The sequence below is a fragment of the Daucus carota genome, chromosome 4 (genome assembly GCF_001625215.2).
Source record: "Daucus carota subsp. sativus chromosome 4, DH1 v3.0, whole genome shotgun sequence".
Lineage (NCBI taxonomy): Eukaryota > Viridiplantae > Streptophyta > Magnoliopsida > Apiales > Apiaceae > Daucus > Daucus carota.
Window position 1 is genome coordinate 50670884 of NC_030384.2, and position 20095 is coordinate 50690978.

At 34.7% G+C, this 20095-nt stretch overlaps 3 protein-coding genes across 3 annotated transcripts; all 3 read left to right on the forward strand.

The window, feature by feature from the left end:
- The first annotated feature begins 4789 nt into the window (after positions 1–4789).
- On the forward strand, positions 4790–7667 carry LOC108215960 (protein NRT1/ PTR FAMILY 4.5). The gene is made up of 6 exons (XM_017388602.2): positions 4790–4943; positions 5099–5177; positions 5549–5766; positions 5899–6345; positions 6507–6631; positions 6721–7667. The coding sequence occupies exons 1-6, from the start codon at positions 4941–4943 to the stop codon at positions 7562–7564; spliced, it is 1716 nt and encodes a 571-aa protein (XP_017244091.1). The 5' UTR covers positions 4790–4940; the 3' UTR covers positions 7565–7667.
- Positions 7668–9898: 2231 nt separating this feature from the next.
- LOC108215884 (protein NRT1/ PTR FAMILY 4.6) lies at positions 9899–13080 on the forward strand. Its single transcript, XM_017388492.2, has 6 exons — positions 9899–10040; positions 10215–10293; positions 10378–10595; positions 11349–11795; positions 11886–12013; positions 12112–13080. The coding sequence occupies exons 1-6, from the start codon at positions 10038–10040 to the stop codon at positions 12956–12958; spliced, it is 1722 nt and encodes a 573-aa protein (XP_017243981.1). The 5' UTR covers positions 9899–10037; the 3' UTR covers positions 12959–13080.
- A 3668-nt stretch (positions 13081–16748) lies between these two features.
- Positions 16749–19953, forward strand: LOC108215531 (thylakoidal processing peptidase 1, chloroplastic-like). Its single transcript, XM_017388011.2, has 6 exons — positions 16749–17591; positions 18611–18679; positions 18790–18858; positions 18948–19034; positions 19124–19191; positions 19359–19953. Exons 1-6 carry the CDS (start codon positions 16968–16970, stop codon positions 19477–19479), a joined length of 1038 nt encoding a protein of 345 aa, XP_017243500.1. The 5' UTR covers positions 16749–16967; the 3' UTR covers positions 19480–19953.
- The last annotated feature ends 142 nt before the right edge of the window (positions 19954–20095 follow it).

Sequence of the window (20095 nt, forward strand, 5' to 3'; positions counted from 1 at the left end):
AAGCTAATGAACTAATTTTGGTGGGATTTTAAAAAACATAAAATACATCGAGAAATCCCACAATATTCATTATTTTATGAAATCCAAAAATATTTATCAACATTTGGATAGTAACAGATTTTAATGGATTTTGAACAATCTTAATTGAATATTATCGGATTCTGAAACATAATTTAAAAATTCTGATTGAATACCACCAGATTTTTTAACATAATTTTAAATCTCAATTGAATATCTCAAAAATTTTATGGATTTTAAACCATCCTAATTGAATAGTCTCAGATTTGATGAATGGATAAAATTCTTAAAAATCTCAACGCCCTTAGTTGATGGCAATGCATGATATGTAATTTCATCTGAGGTGTGCGGATATTTGACAGATTTATTGATTAGGGTGTAATATTATATACATATTTCTTACAATTTTTATTTATGATATCATTTTAGTTAAAAAAAATTATCAAGATTGGAGATGTTCTCACGTTCAATCTAACTAAATGAATCTCGACGAGATTCAACATGGGAAATGGGTGATGGGAAAAAAAATACGAAATCTTTTTCTCTTTAAAAAAAGAACTAATAATACAGCTGCCATTTGTAAATTCGTAAGATTATGGAGAGAGTCGCGTTTGTGGCTATGATACGGGCATGGTCCATTCGAGAGTAAGTGGCTGCAAATAAAAGAGGAGTCACTTGTGTCACTGTATATAAATTATTTTTGTCTTGACTTTTACAATTGTGTTGTACTGATAAAGGTGATGTTTTCGTTACTTTATTTGCCAGCTTTTAAAATGTTTGAAAAAAATACATTTATTATGCTCAATTTTAATTTTCACCCACAACCATAGCCACCGATTCACGTTTTTTTGGCGTAGAAATTTGGCACAAAATGTTTGTTAAAAACGTAGTAAGTTATAAGAAAAGTGTGAACCAAGTACAGGTCCCTCGGAACTTCCCTTCCCTACCATGAAGCGCTGTTTTACGAATTTCATAATTTGTCTCATCATCACACAAAAGTTTAAAATGTTTAGAATATGAACTCTTTACATGGCTTCTAGAAAGTGGGCTGTTATCTGAACAAGTACGAATGTGTGCTTTAAACTGCAAATTGATGTCAAATAACATCAAAAGTGTTGGTTTCAGATGAATGAATTGATCAGATAATGAACTATGTTGTGATGGAATATTTAGTCAAAATTGATAACAAAGGTTAACGATTGATATTGTTGTTTTTCTGTACATGCCCAAAATCATGCAATCATGACTCGGGGTGTTTTTTCGAGCGATGTCTTCATTTTTTATTAAAAAAATAAATTAGGTCAAATTGTATAAATTGAGATGATACAGCTTACATATCCGAAAATCACAATTTGCTAGTGTATTTATTGAACCATACTTGAGGCAAATCCAACAAGTGGCCTAAAGGTCCAAATTTGGGTGGTCTAAATTCTCCCAACAATGGCCTAAATCTTGGTCCAAATTTAGGCCGGTGAACAGTACCGGCCTAAATTTTAGCCGGCACTCTTCACCGGCCTAAATATTTTTAATAATATAATAATATCTTTTTATCTCTTTTATATTTAGTTAATCGAATGATTTTATGTTAATATAATTATTAAATATTTAGAAATTACATTTAATATATTTTACTTAAATAATCATATATATTATTATGAAATATAATAAAATTAAACAATCTTAAAATAATTCAAATTAACAACACATTAAAATGCTCGATTTCAACAATTTCTTGGACGATATCGAAAAATAAAAAATAAAAAAGCTCATATTGCACTTCGATATGCATTAATTGAGTATTTGTGGGTACACATATTAATTCGGAGTAGTATTGAATCTTTGTAAATTTTATTTTAGTTAATTAAATAAAATGTTAAATTTTCTTTTATTTTGTTTGTTTTTCTAATTTAATGAATTTATTGAGTTTAATATTAATATGAAATGTTATATTATTGTTAAAAAGATTAAAATTATAATATAAAAAATGTTAGAAGAATAAAATATTGATATATGAATTTGGATCAAAATTTAGGTCAAACTGTTGGAACGGAAAGATGGTTCGATCTAAATTTGGACCAAAATTTAAGCCAAAAATTGGTTCCACCGTTGGAGATGGCCTTATAAACCTTGACTATGTTTAGCTTCATTTTTTTCATGAATAAGGATTTATCTTGGAAAAAATTATACTTATATAATATATTTTTACATTAAATATTTAATTGATAATTCACATTCCTTACTTTAAAAAAGTACAGAACTAGGCGTGTTTGGGCAAGAGAAGCAGCTTCTGGCTTCTACTTCTCTTGATCCGTTTGTGTAAAAAAGTTGAAGCACTTTTAAGAAGCTGAGAATGCTAGCTTCTCTCTCACAACTTCTGCTTCTTTTCCAAACCGATGAATTTATTTACTTCTCATTTCTACTCCACTTCTTAGCAAGAAGTCACTTCTTTTAAGCTAACCCAAACGGCCCCGACATATTCTCTTAGAAAGAATTGACCTGTTTTCGAAAATTCATATAAATCAAACGGGACATTTCACTTTGTTTCACGAAAAATATAGCATCATAACGTTACTGCTTTAAAAGTTACGGTATATCATATCTTTTATGTTTAAAATTATGATTAATTAATTAAATGACTAAATTATTAAAAATATAATGAAAAATAAAAAAAATTGTGACTAATTTATGATTTATACATCATTTTTATCAAAAAAATTTAAAAATTTAAGTCATTAAAAAGTACTCAAACAAACTTCAGATTTTAAATTCATTTTAATTTATTACACAAATAAATAGTATTCAATTTAAAGTCACGACCATACTATGAATCCCGAAACAGCCTCCCCCCCCCCCCCCCCAAAAAAAAAACAAAACAAACCGTATGACAGACATGAACTACGCGTACAAGAACGCATAAATTCAAAACGAGTACCAATATTTGGGAGAAGAAAATCAAACCCTCGATCTCATATATACTCGGCAAGGCATATTAATGCTTATTTTGGAATATAGATGTATCTTATTTCAAATTTAAAGTTCGTAAAACCAATTTTATGTTAATATTAATGTAATATCAAATGCTAACTCTCCGTTTTCTACTTTTATTACTGTCCAGATTACAGTTTGATTTTTCATTCTGGACGTCGTTATTCAGACAAAACAATGAGTTTCATGTTTCGGGATTTTAAATTATTTTCGATGTTAAATTAAAAAAATGTTTATTTATATAATGATTCGTAAATATATTTATAATCAATAATAAATCAGAAGTTGATATAATATATTTCTTTCAAACACTTATTCTTTTTCTAATTTTTTTGTCAGGCTTTTTCTAATTATTTGGAATAATTACATCACTCAAATAATTTACATATCAAATATATTTTTATTATGCAATAAAACACATATATATAATAAATTATAATTACTCAGTCAAATGATTTAAACTTTACACTTATCACGAGTAGCTCACCCAAAACAGGCTCAATATCCATCAATTATGGATGTGAATATACTTCCTGTACCTTTTAGCCGACTGCTCGAATCTGTGAAGGTGGTGACTATCGGACAAATTTCTCTTTTTATCCTCTCCTCGTTTCGTGAAAGAGGATTAATTATCTTAAAAATTAAAGCAGGAGACCTAAAAATTGGAAGAATATAACATCAAAAATTTGTGATTTTCGTTCTTCCCGTCTGGCCATCAGTAACGAAGGACGACCACGTAAATCTAAGGTCTATCTTTTCAAGATTGCGAGCTTTGAGATTTATCGTACCATATCTGTAACACCCCAGTCCCACATCGAGAAGTTTGTGGACTTTAGTTCAGTTTATAAGCATAAGTACTACTACCAGTTGTACCAACAAATCATGATCTTTTGGGGGCTTGTGGTGGGCTTGTGGATTACCCAAGTTGTTGCAATTGGGCCAGTATATTTGGGCTTATTTTCGGATTCGGAATTCGGGACTTGACCCGATTTTCGAAAAAGACTCGGGATTTGACCCGGGTTGTTTCATATGGTATCAGAGCAGGCTCTCGAAAGCTTGATTCGTCAAGTTGCCGGAGGTGGGGACACGATGGCTGGTGGTATTATCCCGCAATGGACAGAGATCCGGAGGCGGGGACACGAAGCCAGCCGGTATTATCCCACAATGGCTAGAGAGGTTCGATCTGGGCCTATGGGCTATCCGTTCGGCCTGACGAGGACGTCAGGAATTTAAGTGGGGGAGTTTGTAACACCCCAGTCCCACATCGAGAAGTGTGTGGACTTTAGTTCAGTTTATAAGCATACTACTACCAGTTGTACCAACAAATCATGATCTTTTGGGGGCCTGTGGTGGGCTTGTGGATTACCCAAGTTGTTGCAATTGGGCCAGTATATTTGGGCTTATTTTCGGATTCGGAATTCGGTACTTGACCCGATTTTCGAAAAAGGCTCGGGATTTGACCCGGGTTGTTTCAATATCGAACACGTATGCGCTAAACCAACTAAAATTTGCCAATACAATCATCCAAGTATATATGCTACTAATAATTAAGCCCGTCATTTTTCATATTATTTAAAGAGCCCCATTCGTCCATACCAACAACTTATCACACATAAATCACTAAAATGTGTTTCATATTATATGAGCTGCACCTCTTTTTCCATATAATTAGCTGAGCTTTTTTGTATGGATAGCCAAATTTTGATAATGTGAATTAATTACAAAGTCAAAAAATGGGTACCATTTTGCTCTATGATTGAGTGACATTTTCCAATAATACACTTGAGTATTAAAAAGCATTTTGATCCCTTGCAGCGACGATATATGGAGTATGGACAGTTTTTCTATATAAGCAAACTGGTATAATAGTCTTCGGTGCCTAAGAAAAAACTGCTACCTAGCTTGTCACTGTTCTAGCCAAGGAAAGCTCTTCGAAGATGGTAACACGTCTATTCACTTGATTAATGCACAACAAGAAAAACGGGCATTTCTTATGCATACACATTAATAATAAACCTGAGTTATATATGCATTATGTGTTTAAATTTTTTGTTTTCGATTATGTTAAAAATGTTTGTTGCATTGTGATCATCAGAGCAACTCTGGAGAGATAGAAATGAAGCATCAGCAGAAAATGGAACGCGGAGGCATGAGAGCTACTCTGTTTGTATTTGGTAATATTTTTGTTGAGTAAACTTAATTTTGTTGAACACTTGATAGTTGAAATTTCAAATTTAATTCTCGCCACCCTATTATTAATTTGAAATCTGGCGATCAAAATACTAAAGCAGTTAAATTTTGGCCACCACTTTACAATTTTGGTTGTATTGTGAGGAAAGACTATTTATAAGGGAATTACATGTGGGAGCTACCTGGAAGAAACATTCCTGTCTACTAAGAATATTACAATTCTGCTATATATGTGGGCTGATACTAGGATTATGAGGCTGTGTGGTCCAGCATATTTATATATGCACGTACAATTGTATAACGATGTTCGTGTTCGATGTATTCTGGGACTGAATTTAATGTCTGGTATCTGCAGTGACCACGGTGTTAGAGAGCATAGCATTCGTAGGAAATGCGGCGAGTTTATTTATTTACTTCTACGGCTCGATGAACTTCAGCTTGACAAAATCAGCCACAATGCTTACTAATTACATGGGGTCTGCCTATTTGCTATCGTTAGTTGGAGGATTTGTTTGTGATACTTACTTGTCCAGATTTACCAGTTGTATTCTGTTCGGGTCGATACAAGTCGTGGTACGTACTTGCCTTTCCTTTATTTCCCATGCAAGGAATTCCCTTGTGATTTCTCTATTCATTTCCCATGCAAGAAACTATGTAGCAATCTTGGTTCATCTATGATTGATGATTCCATGAAAATAATTGCAGGGCTATGGAATTCTAGCGACACAGGCATTTATCGACGACTTAAGACCTGCTCGCTGCAAGGACATTACGCTACTTCTTATGAACAAATGCGAGAAAGCAGATGATGGGCAGGTCCTAATGTTATACGCAGGCCTGTATTTGGTGGCGCTGGGGGTAGGAGGGATAAAAGCGGCAGTCCCCTCCTTGGGAGCTGATCAATTTGATGAGAAGGATCCTGAGGAGGCAAGACATATTCCTACCTACTTTAACTGGTATTTTTTCTCCTTCGTGATCGGGGCTATGATTGGTTGCACTTTCTTGGTCTGGGTTAATACATATCGAGGCTGGGATTGGGGGTTTCTGGTGTCCACTTTATGCCTGGTGGCTGCCGTTTTGTTCCTCTCCACCGGATTCTCTTTTTTTAGGCACAGTTCGCCCCAAGGAAGTCCCCTCACTCGAATAGCACAGGTAAGAAGAGATAAACGATTATATGACTACAACATACATACATTTAAAATTAAGTACTTAACTGTCTCGGCTGAGTTTTAGTATTTTATTGAATTCTTCGGTTTTCGTTAAGAAAAAATAGGTACCTAACTTGCACTACTATTCTGTTTGCAATATTACAGGTATTTGTGGCTGCATTTAAAAACCGAAATCTTTCACGTCCAGTAACTACGGAGGGTTACCACGAAATCAGTAATCTTAAAGACGGAACTGGAACTGAGATCCTCAAGAAAACAAACCAGTTCAAGTACTACTAATTTATCCTTTCCTTTACAGACGAGCTTGCTATTAAACTATATATATTGTTTGTACTAACTAAAGTAATTTAACTGCCAGGTTCTTGGATCGTGCTGCAATTATTAGGACAGATTCGTCTAATTCGGGACCCTGGTCAGTGTGTACAGTGACACAAGTCGAGGAAGCAAAAATAGTTGTGCGAATGCTCCCGATTATTGGCAGCACCATATTCCTCAACACATGTTTGGCTCAGCTCCAAACTTTCACAGTTCAGCAAGCTAATACGCTGGACAGAAAAGTCATTGGAATCCACGTCCCCAGCTCTTCCATTCCCGTCATTCCACTTATCTTCATGTTTATTGCAGTACCAATATACGACCGCATTTGTGTTCCAGCACTTCGAAAGCTGACAGGAATTCCAACAGGCATTCGACAACTCCAACGCATTGGAGTTGGCCTCGTTTTAGCGAGCATTTCTATGGTAGTCGCCGGATACGTGGAAACAAGACGCAAGCGTCTTGCAGTCCATCATAACATGGTGGACTCTCCGAACCCACTGCCAATGAGTGTGTTATGGTTAGGTCTGCAATACGGTATATTTGGAATGGCTGACATGTTTACGTTGGTAGGGTTGCTAGACTTCTTCTACTCGGAGAGTTCAGCTGGAATGAAGTCATTAGGCACCGCCTTCACGTGGTTTTCATCAGCCATCGGGTACTTCTTAAGCACGGTGATCGTGAACGTGGTGGATGATGTGAGTGGCGGATGGTTTAGAAGCAATAACTTGAACAGGGATAAACTCAACTACTACTATTACTTGTTTGCGGGTTTGAGTACTTTGAATTTCGGGTTTTATCTGCTGTGTTCATCTTGGTATAGGTACAAAGATGTGGAAGTGAATGAGATTGAGGGTGAGAGTAAAGTTGAATTGGGGAGTGTATAAGCTGTCTAGGCCGAACTATTTATTTGAAATTCTATTCTTAAGTAAGTATTTTCTAAGGTCATGTATTTATTTGGATTTGAAAGGAAGGTTTTCTTTTGAAGTATCTGCATTTTATCGGCGTAAGGAAAAATAATATATAGGTATACTGTTTTTATGACTCCATGATAACCAGGGTGGAAAAGACCGATCCTGACATTTATTTACAATTCAAAGAGCATCTCATCACATTTTAGCTAAAATTTTAATCAATGGAAATAAAGATCACAAAGAATTATATATATATTAAAATTTAACACTTTAAATCATTAAAATTCTTATTTTATAAATTTATACAATCTAATCATGTTTGGTTAAAATTATATTAAAACAGTATATTTTTATAACAATTTATAATATATAAATCATTATTCTTAAACATAATTTCCATTCAAGAACAAATTTATATGTTCATCAAATTCTAATAAGATATTAATATTTATAAATAAGTAATTCTATTATAAAGATTATTTTTACAATTTTAAAAACCTAAAAATTATATTAAATTAAAGTGAATAACATATATCTTTATAAATTTTAGTTGAATTTTAGAATCTAAAAATTATATTAAAGGTGATCACAAAATATTTAAGAGAGTTATTGAATTGAAATGTGTGAATATTGTTTTCATAAAGTATTTTGGTCAGTCATATAATCTTAATCTGTATGTCATGTTCGAACTTTGATTGTAAATTTAATTAATTAATTATCTGGCCAATTATAAATTATAATTTAAAAATCTAAAATCTATCTTTTGATAAAAATGTATATACTTTTGAATTAAATAATTTTAGTTTTTTTTATTATGCTGTCCAGTAAACTGGTTCATTTAACTCGAAAATTCAAATAAAACAGTTATTTGGGTGAACTGAAAACATAATATAAAAAAACAAAAAATATAGGTCATAATAATATAAAAAGGAGAAATATAAAAGAAAAATAGTAAAATATAAAAATAATATGAAAAAAATACATAGTAAAGAAAGTTTAAGAACTTAGAGCAAGACCAAGAGGCACCCTAGTGGTGCTCTTAAGTCAAATAATAAAGAAATTAAAGGGAAAAGCGTGTCCAACAGTCTCCTAATCTCTCTTCATAAAACTAGGAGCTTTAAAATGTTCCTCAGTGATGAGGAGTCTGTACTCTCTCCTAAACTAATTTTATATTACTAGATATTATTTTCCCTCTAAAACTTAACTAACGTTTCCCTCCCTTTCCAATACAGCAACCTCCCCCCCCCTCCCCCCTTTACCTTTTATCATCTATTCTTCACTTTTAACATTGTTAAATTTTCTAAAGCTTATCATTGTGATGAATTTTCAGGAAAGTGTACCATCTTATTCTACTATGTTGAACCCTGATTTTCCTACTTATGATGAGTATACAACAGGTAATCCAAGTATATATGTACATATATATGTAGCTGCAATACTCTCCATTTCTTCATCTTCCTCATCTTCTTCTTCAACCAGATATTCGATTACATCTTCAGGATCCATTAAAGTAGTAGTGAGAATAGATTTTGTGTATGCTGTTCTCCAGAGATATATGATGTTCTGTTTAGGAAAGAAAGACTGTGAAAAGAGCTGTTGATGAAGAATGCCGTTGTGAAGATAGCCGTTGTAATAAAAAAAGGATAAACATCATATAAGGATAAAAGATGAGGAAACTGTTGAAGTTGGACTCCACATGTGCGTGTTAAAAAGGCTGAGAGTCAATATAATAACAGTTGTTATAGAGAGTATCTAAAAGAACTCTTGGACCTGCTCTTATAAAAAAACCCATGAAAAGCCATGTGAATACAATTTTCATGTAATAATTTACTTTTATCATTTCATTTTATTAATTTAAAATTTTGTTTTCAATTTAGTTTGTTATATTGCAGCTTTAAAAATATGTACGTGTTTCATTATTTAATTTTAATACCACGTCATTTTTCTAATCTTACTTTTCCTGACCCATCATTTGCAAGTTTTCTCTTGAGGATACCAATTTTCAAAAATGCAAGTTGGCACCCTATACTACTAATTAACATCCCTTTTCTTTTGCCCCTCTTGTTAACTAGGAATGTTCTATTTTTTGTGATGGATTCCAGTTTTACCTATAAATGATTCAAAATTCTGGATGAGCATCGAGATGATTTGTACTCTTAGCTCTGTGTGGATAGCCGAAATTTGATAATGTGAAATGTGAAATACATATACATCCATTTCCAGAAATAACAATATAGTCAAAAAATGTGTCCCAAGATTTTACTATCTATTATTGATTGACATTGAGAGGTTCCAATAGTACACTCAGCGAGAAATAAAAACACTGATTCCATTACACAAGAAAGGTGGACAATTTTCCTATATAAACAAACTGCTGCATAGTAATTCTATACCTAAGAAAAATCTACTATTCGTATTGCTGTGTCCAAAGAAAAGCTCTTGAAAAATGGTAATACTTTTTTCCTCACTAACACTACAGGAAACCAGTCGATTTCAATTTGACGTCGATCATATTTTAGCTCTGTTAGTGTAATAGCCTATAATGACATGCATGCATTGTGTGCTTATATGTTCCTGTCTGTTTTTTTGATTCTTATACAAATCTTTTTTGCATTGTAATCAGAGCAACTCAGGAGAGATCGAACTGAAACATAAACCAAAAATGGAGCGAGGAGGAATGAGAGCTGCTCTTTTTGTTTATGGTAAGATATTCAGATGCTGAATGCACATAAAAACATGATTTTTTTTTTCCTTTCTGGGACTGAATTTTGTGTATGGTATTGCAGTGAGCACGGTGCTTGAGAGCATAGCATTCATAGGGAATGCATTGACTTTATTTGTTTATTTCTACGGGTCTATGAACTTCAGCTTGACCAAATCTGCGACCATGCTTACCAATTACATGGGATCTACCTATCTGCTCTCGTTACTTGGAGGTTTCATCTGTGACACTTACTTGACCAGATTTAACAGTTCTGTTATCTTCGGGCTAATAGAAGTCCTGGTAAGTACTCTCATTTGTAATAATAGAGCATCTTAAATAGTTTGTCTGCCAGATATATTGTTAAGTAATTGGCTCATCAGAGAGCAATTACAAAGTTTTAATCCAACAGGAAAAAATGTTCGTTAAGAAATTAAACAAGCTGTTGTAAACACTTCATGTTGTGTTTGGTTGGGGTGAATGGAATGAAATGAGTATAAATAAAAAATAATAATAAAGTTTAGGAGGGAGGACTTTGAAAAAAAATGAGTGAGTGCAAATTTTATATGATAGGATTTGGGTAGAAAATAGATATAATAAGGAATGGAGCATTCCTTCACAAAATGGAGAGTTTGAGCTTTAGTTAAGTATGACTGGATTGGAATGATAGAATGAATGAAATTATTATACATTCAACTAAATTATAGTTCAATTCTCATTCCATCCTCTCCATTTTCATTCATTACAACCAAACACAATATCAGTATTCAATTCTGAATCCTTCTAAGATTTTATTTATAATGTTTGAGGTTGATTTTTGGGTCAAAATTGATTTTTAGTTGGACCGAGTACACTTCGACCATTTTATTCAGGTTAATCGTACGTTAATGAGTTGTTGATGAACAAGTTCAAGCTAAGCTCGACTAGTTAGGAAAAACGAAAACTTCCCTTGGGTTCAATCAAAGCAATATTCCTGTCAAAAACATTAGCTTCAGTTTTATTCTTTTGCAAAGGCAAGCCACGATATACAGGTTAATGATGGTAATATAATTGCAGGGCTACGGAATTTTGGCAACACAGGCATTTATCGATAACCTAAGACCTGCTCGTTGCAAGGACATTACCCTACTCCTGATGAATAAATGTGAGAAAGCAGATGATGGGCAAACACTAATGCTATACTCAGGCCTGTATTTAGTAGCGCTGGGGGCAGGTGGGATCAAAGCGGCAGTCCCCTCGCTGGGAGCTGATCAGTTTGATGAGAAAATCCCTGAGGAGGCAGTGCACATTCCTACATACTTTAATTGGTATTTCTTCTCCTTTGTTATCGGGGCTATAATAGGTTGCACTTTCTTGGTCTGGGTTAATACAAATCAAGGCACGGATTGGGGCTTTCTGGTGTCCACTTTAGCTGTGCTAGCTGCGGTTGTGTTCCTATGCACTGGATATTCTTTCTTAAGACACAGTATTCCCAAAGGAAGTCCACTCATTCGGATAGCACAGGTATAACTAAAGAAGAATCAAATCATTAATTAAATTTTTTTGAATACAAGTAATTACTTGAGGGCTTATGTTATTCTCTTCTGAATACAGGTGTTTGTGGCTGCATTTAAAAACCGAAAACTTTCATGTCCGGAAACAATTGAGGGATACCACCAAATCAGTGGAAGTAAAGATGAAACTGGAACTGATCAGATCCTCAAGAAAACAAATCAGTTCAAGTACTAGTTTATACTTTTTTTTTTATTATCAATAAGATTGCTAATTGCAGATTTTCAACAACGGAGGGAGTAACTGTATTATTTTATCCAATTCACAGGTTCTTGGACCGTGCTGCAATTATCAACACAACAGATTCGTCTGACACCGGACCCTGGTCAGTGTGTACAGTGACACAAGTCGAAGAAGTAAAAATAGTTGTGCGGATGCTCCCAATTATCGCAAGCACCATATTCCTCAACACATGTTTGGCTCAGCTCCAAACTTTCACAATCCAACAAGCGAACACCCTGGACAGAAATGTGCTTGGAATTCACGTCCCTAGCTCATCCATCCCGGTCATTCCACTCATCGTCATGTTTTTTGCAGTGCCCTTGTATGACCGCTTTGCTGTCCCAGCACTTAGAAAATTGACAGGAATTCCTACAGGAATCCGACAACTCCAGCGTATTGGAGTTGGCCTCGTCTTAGGAAGTCTTTCTATGGTAGTGGCCGGATATGTGGAGACAAGACGCAAGCGTGTGGCTGTCCATCATAACATGGTGGACTCTCCGAACCCACTCCCCATGAATGTGATGTGGTTAGGATTCCAGTATGGTGTATTTGGGATAGCTGACATGTTTACATTGGTAGGGTTGCTGGACTTCTTCTACTCGGAGAGTTCAGCTGGAATGAAGTCATTAGGCACCGCCTTCACGTGGTTTTCATCATCTATGGGCTACTTCTTAAGCACGGTGATAGTGAACGTGGTGGATGATGTGAGTGGTGGATGGTTAAAAAGCAATAACTTGAACAGGGATAAACTGAATTACTACTTCTACTTGTTTGCCGGTCTGAGCACTTTGAATTTCGGGTTTTATCTGTTATGTTCGACTTGGTACAGATACAAAGATGTGGAGGTGAAGGAGCTTGAGGGTGAGAATAAAGTTGAAATGGGAGGTGTATAAGCTGTTTAGGCCAGATTAGTATTTGAAATTCTATTTCTGAGCATGATATTGTTAATGTGTACTTTGATACTCACTATAAACAAGTTATATTAATTGGAATCCTTGTTGGTCTTCATTTCTAACCTTCAAATTAGTTGAGTTCAGTTTCTAACACTTCAGATTTTAGAAATGAATGTTGTTTTTCTTCCGATGATTTAATTGAAACAGTGTAAAGTTGCAACCATGAAATCCAGTTCACGGGTAATTGATTTATACTATGACCTACCACAAGTTGTGGTACCAGGGATTGTCATGTTTTGACCTTAATTCTTTAGCAGACTGATGAGTTTGAGTTAGATTCTGTCCACTAATAAAAGTCAAAAGTTGTCAAGTTGTCAGCATTGGAGGTGGCGAAGTTTGACCAGTCATTAAGGTGATTTTTTTATGGAGATTTTGTAAAAATACTATTCCTGGGAGGGTCCGGCTGAGTGAAAAAGGAGTTCCTAATCCAACTGGATGCCCGATGTGTGAGCGTGATAATGAGCATGCATTGCATCTTCTCTTTGAATGTGATTTTGCAAGATTTTGTTGGCATAAAGCAGGCGTGACTTATGATATGAGAGGTGTTGTGTCTGCAGCAAATTGGCTCCTGGAGAAATTGAGCAACGAGCCAAGGGACAACCTAATCATAATCACAAAAGTGTTAGAGGGGATTTGGTTTGCAAGACGGTTGAGATGAGCTCCAAGCAAAAGAAGGCTCACGAGTCTACGTCAAATTCCAGAAAAACAGGTGCAAGTGTGGATAAGTGGGAAGCTTTAGAAGTGGGTTGGCTGAAACTAAACGTCGATGCATCAGTTTAACAAGGAGATTCCAGTTGATGGTTATCAGAAATGATCGAGGTGAATTTGTGATGTGTAATGGAGGCGGAAGGATATGGTGTTCAAGCAGCTCTCAGCTGGATTCAGGAACTTCAACTTAGTCACGTAGTAATTCAATCTGATTCCAGGCTTGTGGTTCATGCTGTGCAACACAAGACTGAGTATTTTCTGGAAGTGGGTAACATGTTGGTCATTTATCAGGAGATCATGCAACAGCGGAATGATTTGACGACACGCAAACAGGTAGCACATCTTTTGACTAGAATCCCTGTTTTTTTTTTTTTTTTTAATAAAATCGAAGCTTGTGCGAGCACATGAGCTACAATATTATTCCTGGAACCATAAGCGAATCCCTGTTTAATAGGTTGCTGCAGCTTGTTTATATCTCCTCCATATTGTGTTTTGAAGGTTTTATTGTCTGATATTTCTTTCTAATTGAAGAAAAGGTGAAATTATTGTGGCGTTTGTTTTAGTTGGAAAAATAAATATAGATTTTTAATTTTATAGATTAAGTTTAACAGGTATATGTTTAATTAATTTTTGTCGTTTTCATTATAAAAATTAAGAATACTCACACATATTTCGTATTTGAAAATATTATAACTCACAATATTGATAAAGATTTGATAGAAATATTGCTCACCAATATTTTCCGAAAATAAGTAATAAAATTATTCACTAACTAATGCATTTGTTTGGCTGAAAAATTTAAGGACTAATTTTTTTTTTAAAAATACATATTTTTATAATTTTTTTGGATATAAATGTTAATAAGGTGTTTAATGTTTATGATGTAGAAAAAAATAAAAAAATTTCGCTGAAAATAGAAATTCATGTACGCTTTTTTCATGAATAAGTCTTTATTTTTGAAAAATAAGTTTAGCCTAATGGTCACAATAACGGTTATAAGATATGAGTTCATACTTTCCGCTTTAGTATTTTTATGAGAGTGGTAAAAAATTATTTTACATAAAAAGTTTTCTTACAAATATATAGAGCATTTCCAAAGTAAATAATAAAAAGTTTATAGAAATTTTAATAATATGATTTGTTTTGATATTATATATATATACGGAAGTGCTCAAATACAAACTACATTAGGGTACAAATTACAAATTTATTACAAGCTCTCTAATCTAATGGCACCGCAGCAAGCACACACCAATTAATATACACTCTGTTATACGTGATGCACAGAATCCCTTCCGTTTTTTAATTTGAATTTTCCCGTTAATCGGTGAATTTTTTTTTTGAAATCCGACCTCACTGTATATTTATTAATCTCCCCAACAATCAATTTCCATAACATATGTGTTATATTTCGATTTGATCTGGAGACTTTTTAATTTTAGTTTGTAGTTTGTACACTAAAAAGTTTTGTACCAGAATAATATATATATATATATATGCTTGTGCTCAAATGAGAACCCCGACTAATGTGAGATATGAGATCTAATCTCAGCCACACATTTTATCCCCAAATTAAATCATAACCACACATATTAAATGTTAAGTTTAATCCACCCACCCATTTCTCTCACCTCCCCCACCCACCCACTTCTCTTACTGCTCCAGCAAACCCCCCCTCCTTCCCTCTCCTGACATCAACTCGGCGGCAACTCCGCCGCGCCTTCTACCACAAACAACACAGATAACACTCACAGCACCTTTGGACACACGTGCTTGCACTCTCTACTTGCTTCCTCTTCTCTGCACATCGTCGCCTTCATCTCCATTGACGAGGCGGCCACTCCGGCGTCGCGGCTGCCGCCGGCCTCTATGCCACGTCGACAATCCTCTTCCTCCTTACTTACATTTACTCACTGACATTGTTGCTCGTCATCGATCCAATCTCAACGCACGCAGGCAAGCTTCTGATTTCACTGTCACGTTCTATAATTATGTCGACGGTGTTGGTGGTGTTGAGAGATTTGGTGGTGGTGGTGTTGCTTATGTGGTGATTTTTTTTTTATTTCATTCGATTTTTCAGGTTTTATTTTGTTCGATTTTGTTGATTTTGATCTTGTTGATTTAAATGCGTGTTAATTTTTATGATTTTGTGATCAGTTTGATGATTTTTGTGCATTGTGTGATTTTAATTATATATATGTGGTTGGATGTTGTGATTTTGATTTTCCGATGGTGATTTTGTTTTGTATTTAGTGATTTTTCGGATTTCGGGGGTGGTGATGGTGTTTTGTAGATGGTGGTGGTGTGGTGATTTTAATTTACAGTGGTGATTTTTTTTCCGGTGTTGATTTCTCATTTTTCGGTATTGATTTCTCATTTTTTTGTGGTGATTTTTGTTTTTACGGTGGTGATTTTCGTTTTTCTGGTGTTGATTTCTCAATTTCTGGTGGTGATTTTATATTTTACGGTGGTGATTTTATGTTTGCCAGCGGTGATTTTCTGATGGTCGCCGGAGGTGGTGGTGGTGGTCAGCGGTGGTTGAAGGTGATAGGTAGTTGAATTAGAAGACTGTGACATAATAAAATATTAAATGAATGATAAGAGATGAATATAATGTATTTAAATGAATGGTTGTGATTAGATCTCATTTCTCACAATAACAGTGGATCTCATTGGAGCATGACTCTATATATATAACTGAAATTAATCAAAAATACAAAATTTTAAAATTTAATAATTAAAATTGTCTTTATTTACGTAACACATTACTTCATAATTCATACGGGCTAATTCAAATATAAAAATAAAATTCAATTACTTAACAAAAAAAGTATAGGTAATTATGTTTGACTAATATATTCAGAAGATGTTAAAATCATAACAAAATTTTAAAATAATAGTAGTTTTTATTTTTATTAATTTGATGGAAGTATTATTTTATCTAATCTGACGAACTCGCTCACCACATTCGCGGCTTCGCCTAAGCAAGAGATGAAGAGAACAAACGAAACACGCCAGGGCAGCGTTGTAAATTCCGCAGAAATTAAGACCACAACAGCAAAGTCAAGAGTAATAAAAGTCTTCTCACTTGATCTCAAAAGCTTTGTTTCATATTCTTGGCTTCGCAAAAAATTCAAATCCCTGTTATTCCCTGAGTGGCAGCCTCAGGGGCGATCATTCTAGCGTTCTTCAAGGCTCCAAACTGTTAAATTTCTTCATCACTTTATTCAAGTTTGCAGTTATGGCTCTACGTGTCACTCTCACTTTTTCCGCTAATGTCGCTCATAATTTGGTTCAATCGGCGGTCACCAAGCCCGGTGGCCGCCGATTGTTTCACGACATCGCGACTCCGGCGCTTTTTACAAAGCCCCCGGGGCGCGATGAACCGAACGATCACGATGATTCTGATCGTTCAGCTTTTGCTTCTCTAGCCAGAGAAGTCTTTTTGGAATCCTCGAAATCGAAGAATTCTCCGATTTCGATAGGATTATCTTCGGTTTTGAGATCGAAGAGGTCTGGTTTGGCGGTTGGGGCTTTTGGGGTTTCTCCGATAAAAGCGGCCTCGATGCTTCCGTTCTTGCAAGGATCGAAGTGGCTGCCGTGTAATGAGATGAGTGTGAGGGCTGATGTGGATAAGGGAGGGACTAGAGGTGAAGATATGAAAATTGGTTGTGACGGGATTGATTTCGAGAGGAGTAATTGGTTGTCCAAATTGTTGAATTGTTGTTCTGAGGATGCAAAGGCGGCTTTTACGGCTGTTAGTGTTAGTTTATTGTTTAGATCATCGTTGGCGGAGCCTAGGTCGATTCCTTCGGCTTCTATGGCTCCTACTCTGGATGTTGGTGACCGGATTCTTGCGGAGAAGGTATAATCTACACATGATCTCATTACTCAATTGCTTTAATTTGTCATCATTTGTATTTTGTAGTTTAGCTATACAAGGGTCTCCTTCATTTGTTAAGTAATATGTTTTTGCTATTTTATATGTTTTAATGTTTCATTTAAACCTTGATTGTTTTTTCTACTTAAGAGAATGAGTTGATATGATCTAAAAATGTTACATAATATATGGCTGATTGATTTATAGTTGTCATGTTTTGATAATTGGATGTATTGTGAAGCATTAGGCTGCTCTGGTTTTGATGATTAGGGCAATATCATGTATGTCAAACAAAACGATGTTTCCCCCCATTTGTATCTATATGCATCAGGATCCCGATTCGTGGATCTTTCGGTTCGAGAAATCAAAATAATTGCAAGAAATCTTGGTGAACAATATCTATGTGTACACAAAGTGGCTTGTTTCGTTGTCAATCTACAGTATATTGATGTTCAGTGACTATTGATTAGGGCGTTGTATAAACATAGTGACAGGGTTGAGTATAATATAGGCTATTTGTAAATATGAATGCATTTTGTATATTGATGTATTTTCTTCAACCATTTTTACTAGGTTCCTTCTGATTTTCAAGGGAAATTTATTCTGTTACTTTAGAAACTTGATCATAGTTGTTTTTGTTTATATAACAATCTATCATCTGCTTCGCTCTCACTACCAATAGCTGTTTCCTGCACCTGGTATTCCTTCATGGTTCATAAATCTTCTCTTCATTCCCACATACCGAATACAATGTTTCTAATGTTATGTTATCCAAGCTTATTCTTGTCATACATTGTTTATATAAATATTTAAACAAAATGGCTTTTGATAATAAATTGAGTAAATGGCTCTTGAAATGCTTTGAATGTTTACAACACAAAAGTCTTGTAATCTGAGGATTTGTGGTCTGATAGAATTTTTGTTGTTGCTAATTGATGCAGTATGCTGTTTCTAGGAGCAAAATATCTATCTAATGTTCTGTGCTTTTTCACATGGTGATTCAGGTTTCTTATGTTTTTAGGAATCCGGAAGTGTCAGACATCGTGATATTTAAGGCTCCTTCAATTCTTCAGGTATAATAAAGATCCAAGACTAGATTTTGTGACATTGTTTTTTAATTTTTGGAGGTTTAATACAGAAAATTGACATCGTTGCTATCTGTTTCCTGCTTGTGTCCATGTAGAAAAAGGGTTGTAGTCCAGATCATGTCTTTGTAAAGCGGATCGTTGCAAAAGCCGGGGACTATGTTGAAGTACATCTCTTCTTCTACAATTTCCTATTTTTTGAGGAAATTGTTGATTAATATATTTCTAACCCCTTATGCATTTGATCTTTTGAAAGGTTCGAGATGGTAAATTGGTTGTAAATGGTGTTGTTCAAGATGAGGACTATATTCTAGAGCCAGTTGCTTATGATATGGAACCCCAGGTATGTTCTGAAATTTATGGCTTTTCTTAAAGTTCCTAAAGTGTCAACATGCGGATATTTGTTTGAATGCTTTTTTCTTTATTTTAAAGCTTGTGCCTGAAGGACATGTGTTTGTGTTGGGAGACAATCGGAATAGAAGTTATGATTCCCACAATTGGTAAGTGTGTATCTAAATGATTTTATTGCTTGATATGTGTAGAGAATAAATCTTTGAATTTCTTAGGTATATAGAACTTATAATTTTCAGACTAAAACTTTTAAAAGGTGTCAGGAAATATATATTTCTTACATATTGTTCTTGGCTCTTGTCTGCATCTTATGCAGGGGTCCTCTCCCCATCAACAACATTATTGGTAGATCTGTCCTTAGATATTGGCCACCGTCAAGAATAAGCGATACAATATATGAACCTTATGCAGGACAAAAAGCCTTCGTCATTTCTTGAAAAATTTCTGCGCTGTGTTTATCAAAATTCCATCCCTGTTTTGTGTATAAATGTGCACAACTGATGAAACAAAAGATTGAAGTGCGACCTATGGTCCAGCAGTGGTTGACTCCCTCTTTGTTCAGAGGGCTTCCAACAATAACTTTTGTGGAAGAATGGCATGCCTTTTGGCGGGCTTGGAGATCAAACTCTTTGCACTCCTGCCTTGGTGTTGATCTTTCCATCTCAAGTTGTTCATGTGGGGTGCTAGAGTTCGCCAGGTTGTGGGTTGGTGGTGCTTTTGTGGGTTGGATGGATATCTTGTTGGCTTTGTTTTTTCTGAATCAGTTGGGCTGTGTCTCATTCAAACTATTCAAAGATAGTTAAAGAAAACCAAGTGTTCATTATTTATGTTTTTTTTTTTTTGGAGAACACATTATTATAAATCTGGGTCGTAAGACCAAATATATAGTCCACCAATTCATTTTGATTTTACATGGTAGTTGTTTTTTTGGTTCTTTTTCTTTCAGATAAATGAAAAAGTTTTATGAGAAAATATAGTTACAATCAGCTGAAATGGCTCAAGACCCTTATTTTCTTATATATAAAAAAGATCTCACAGTACACAATAATTCAT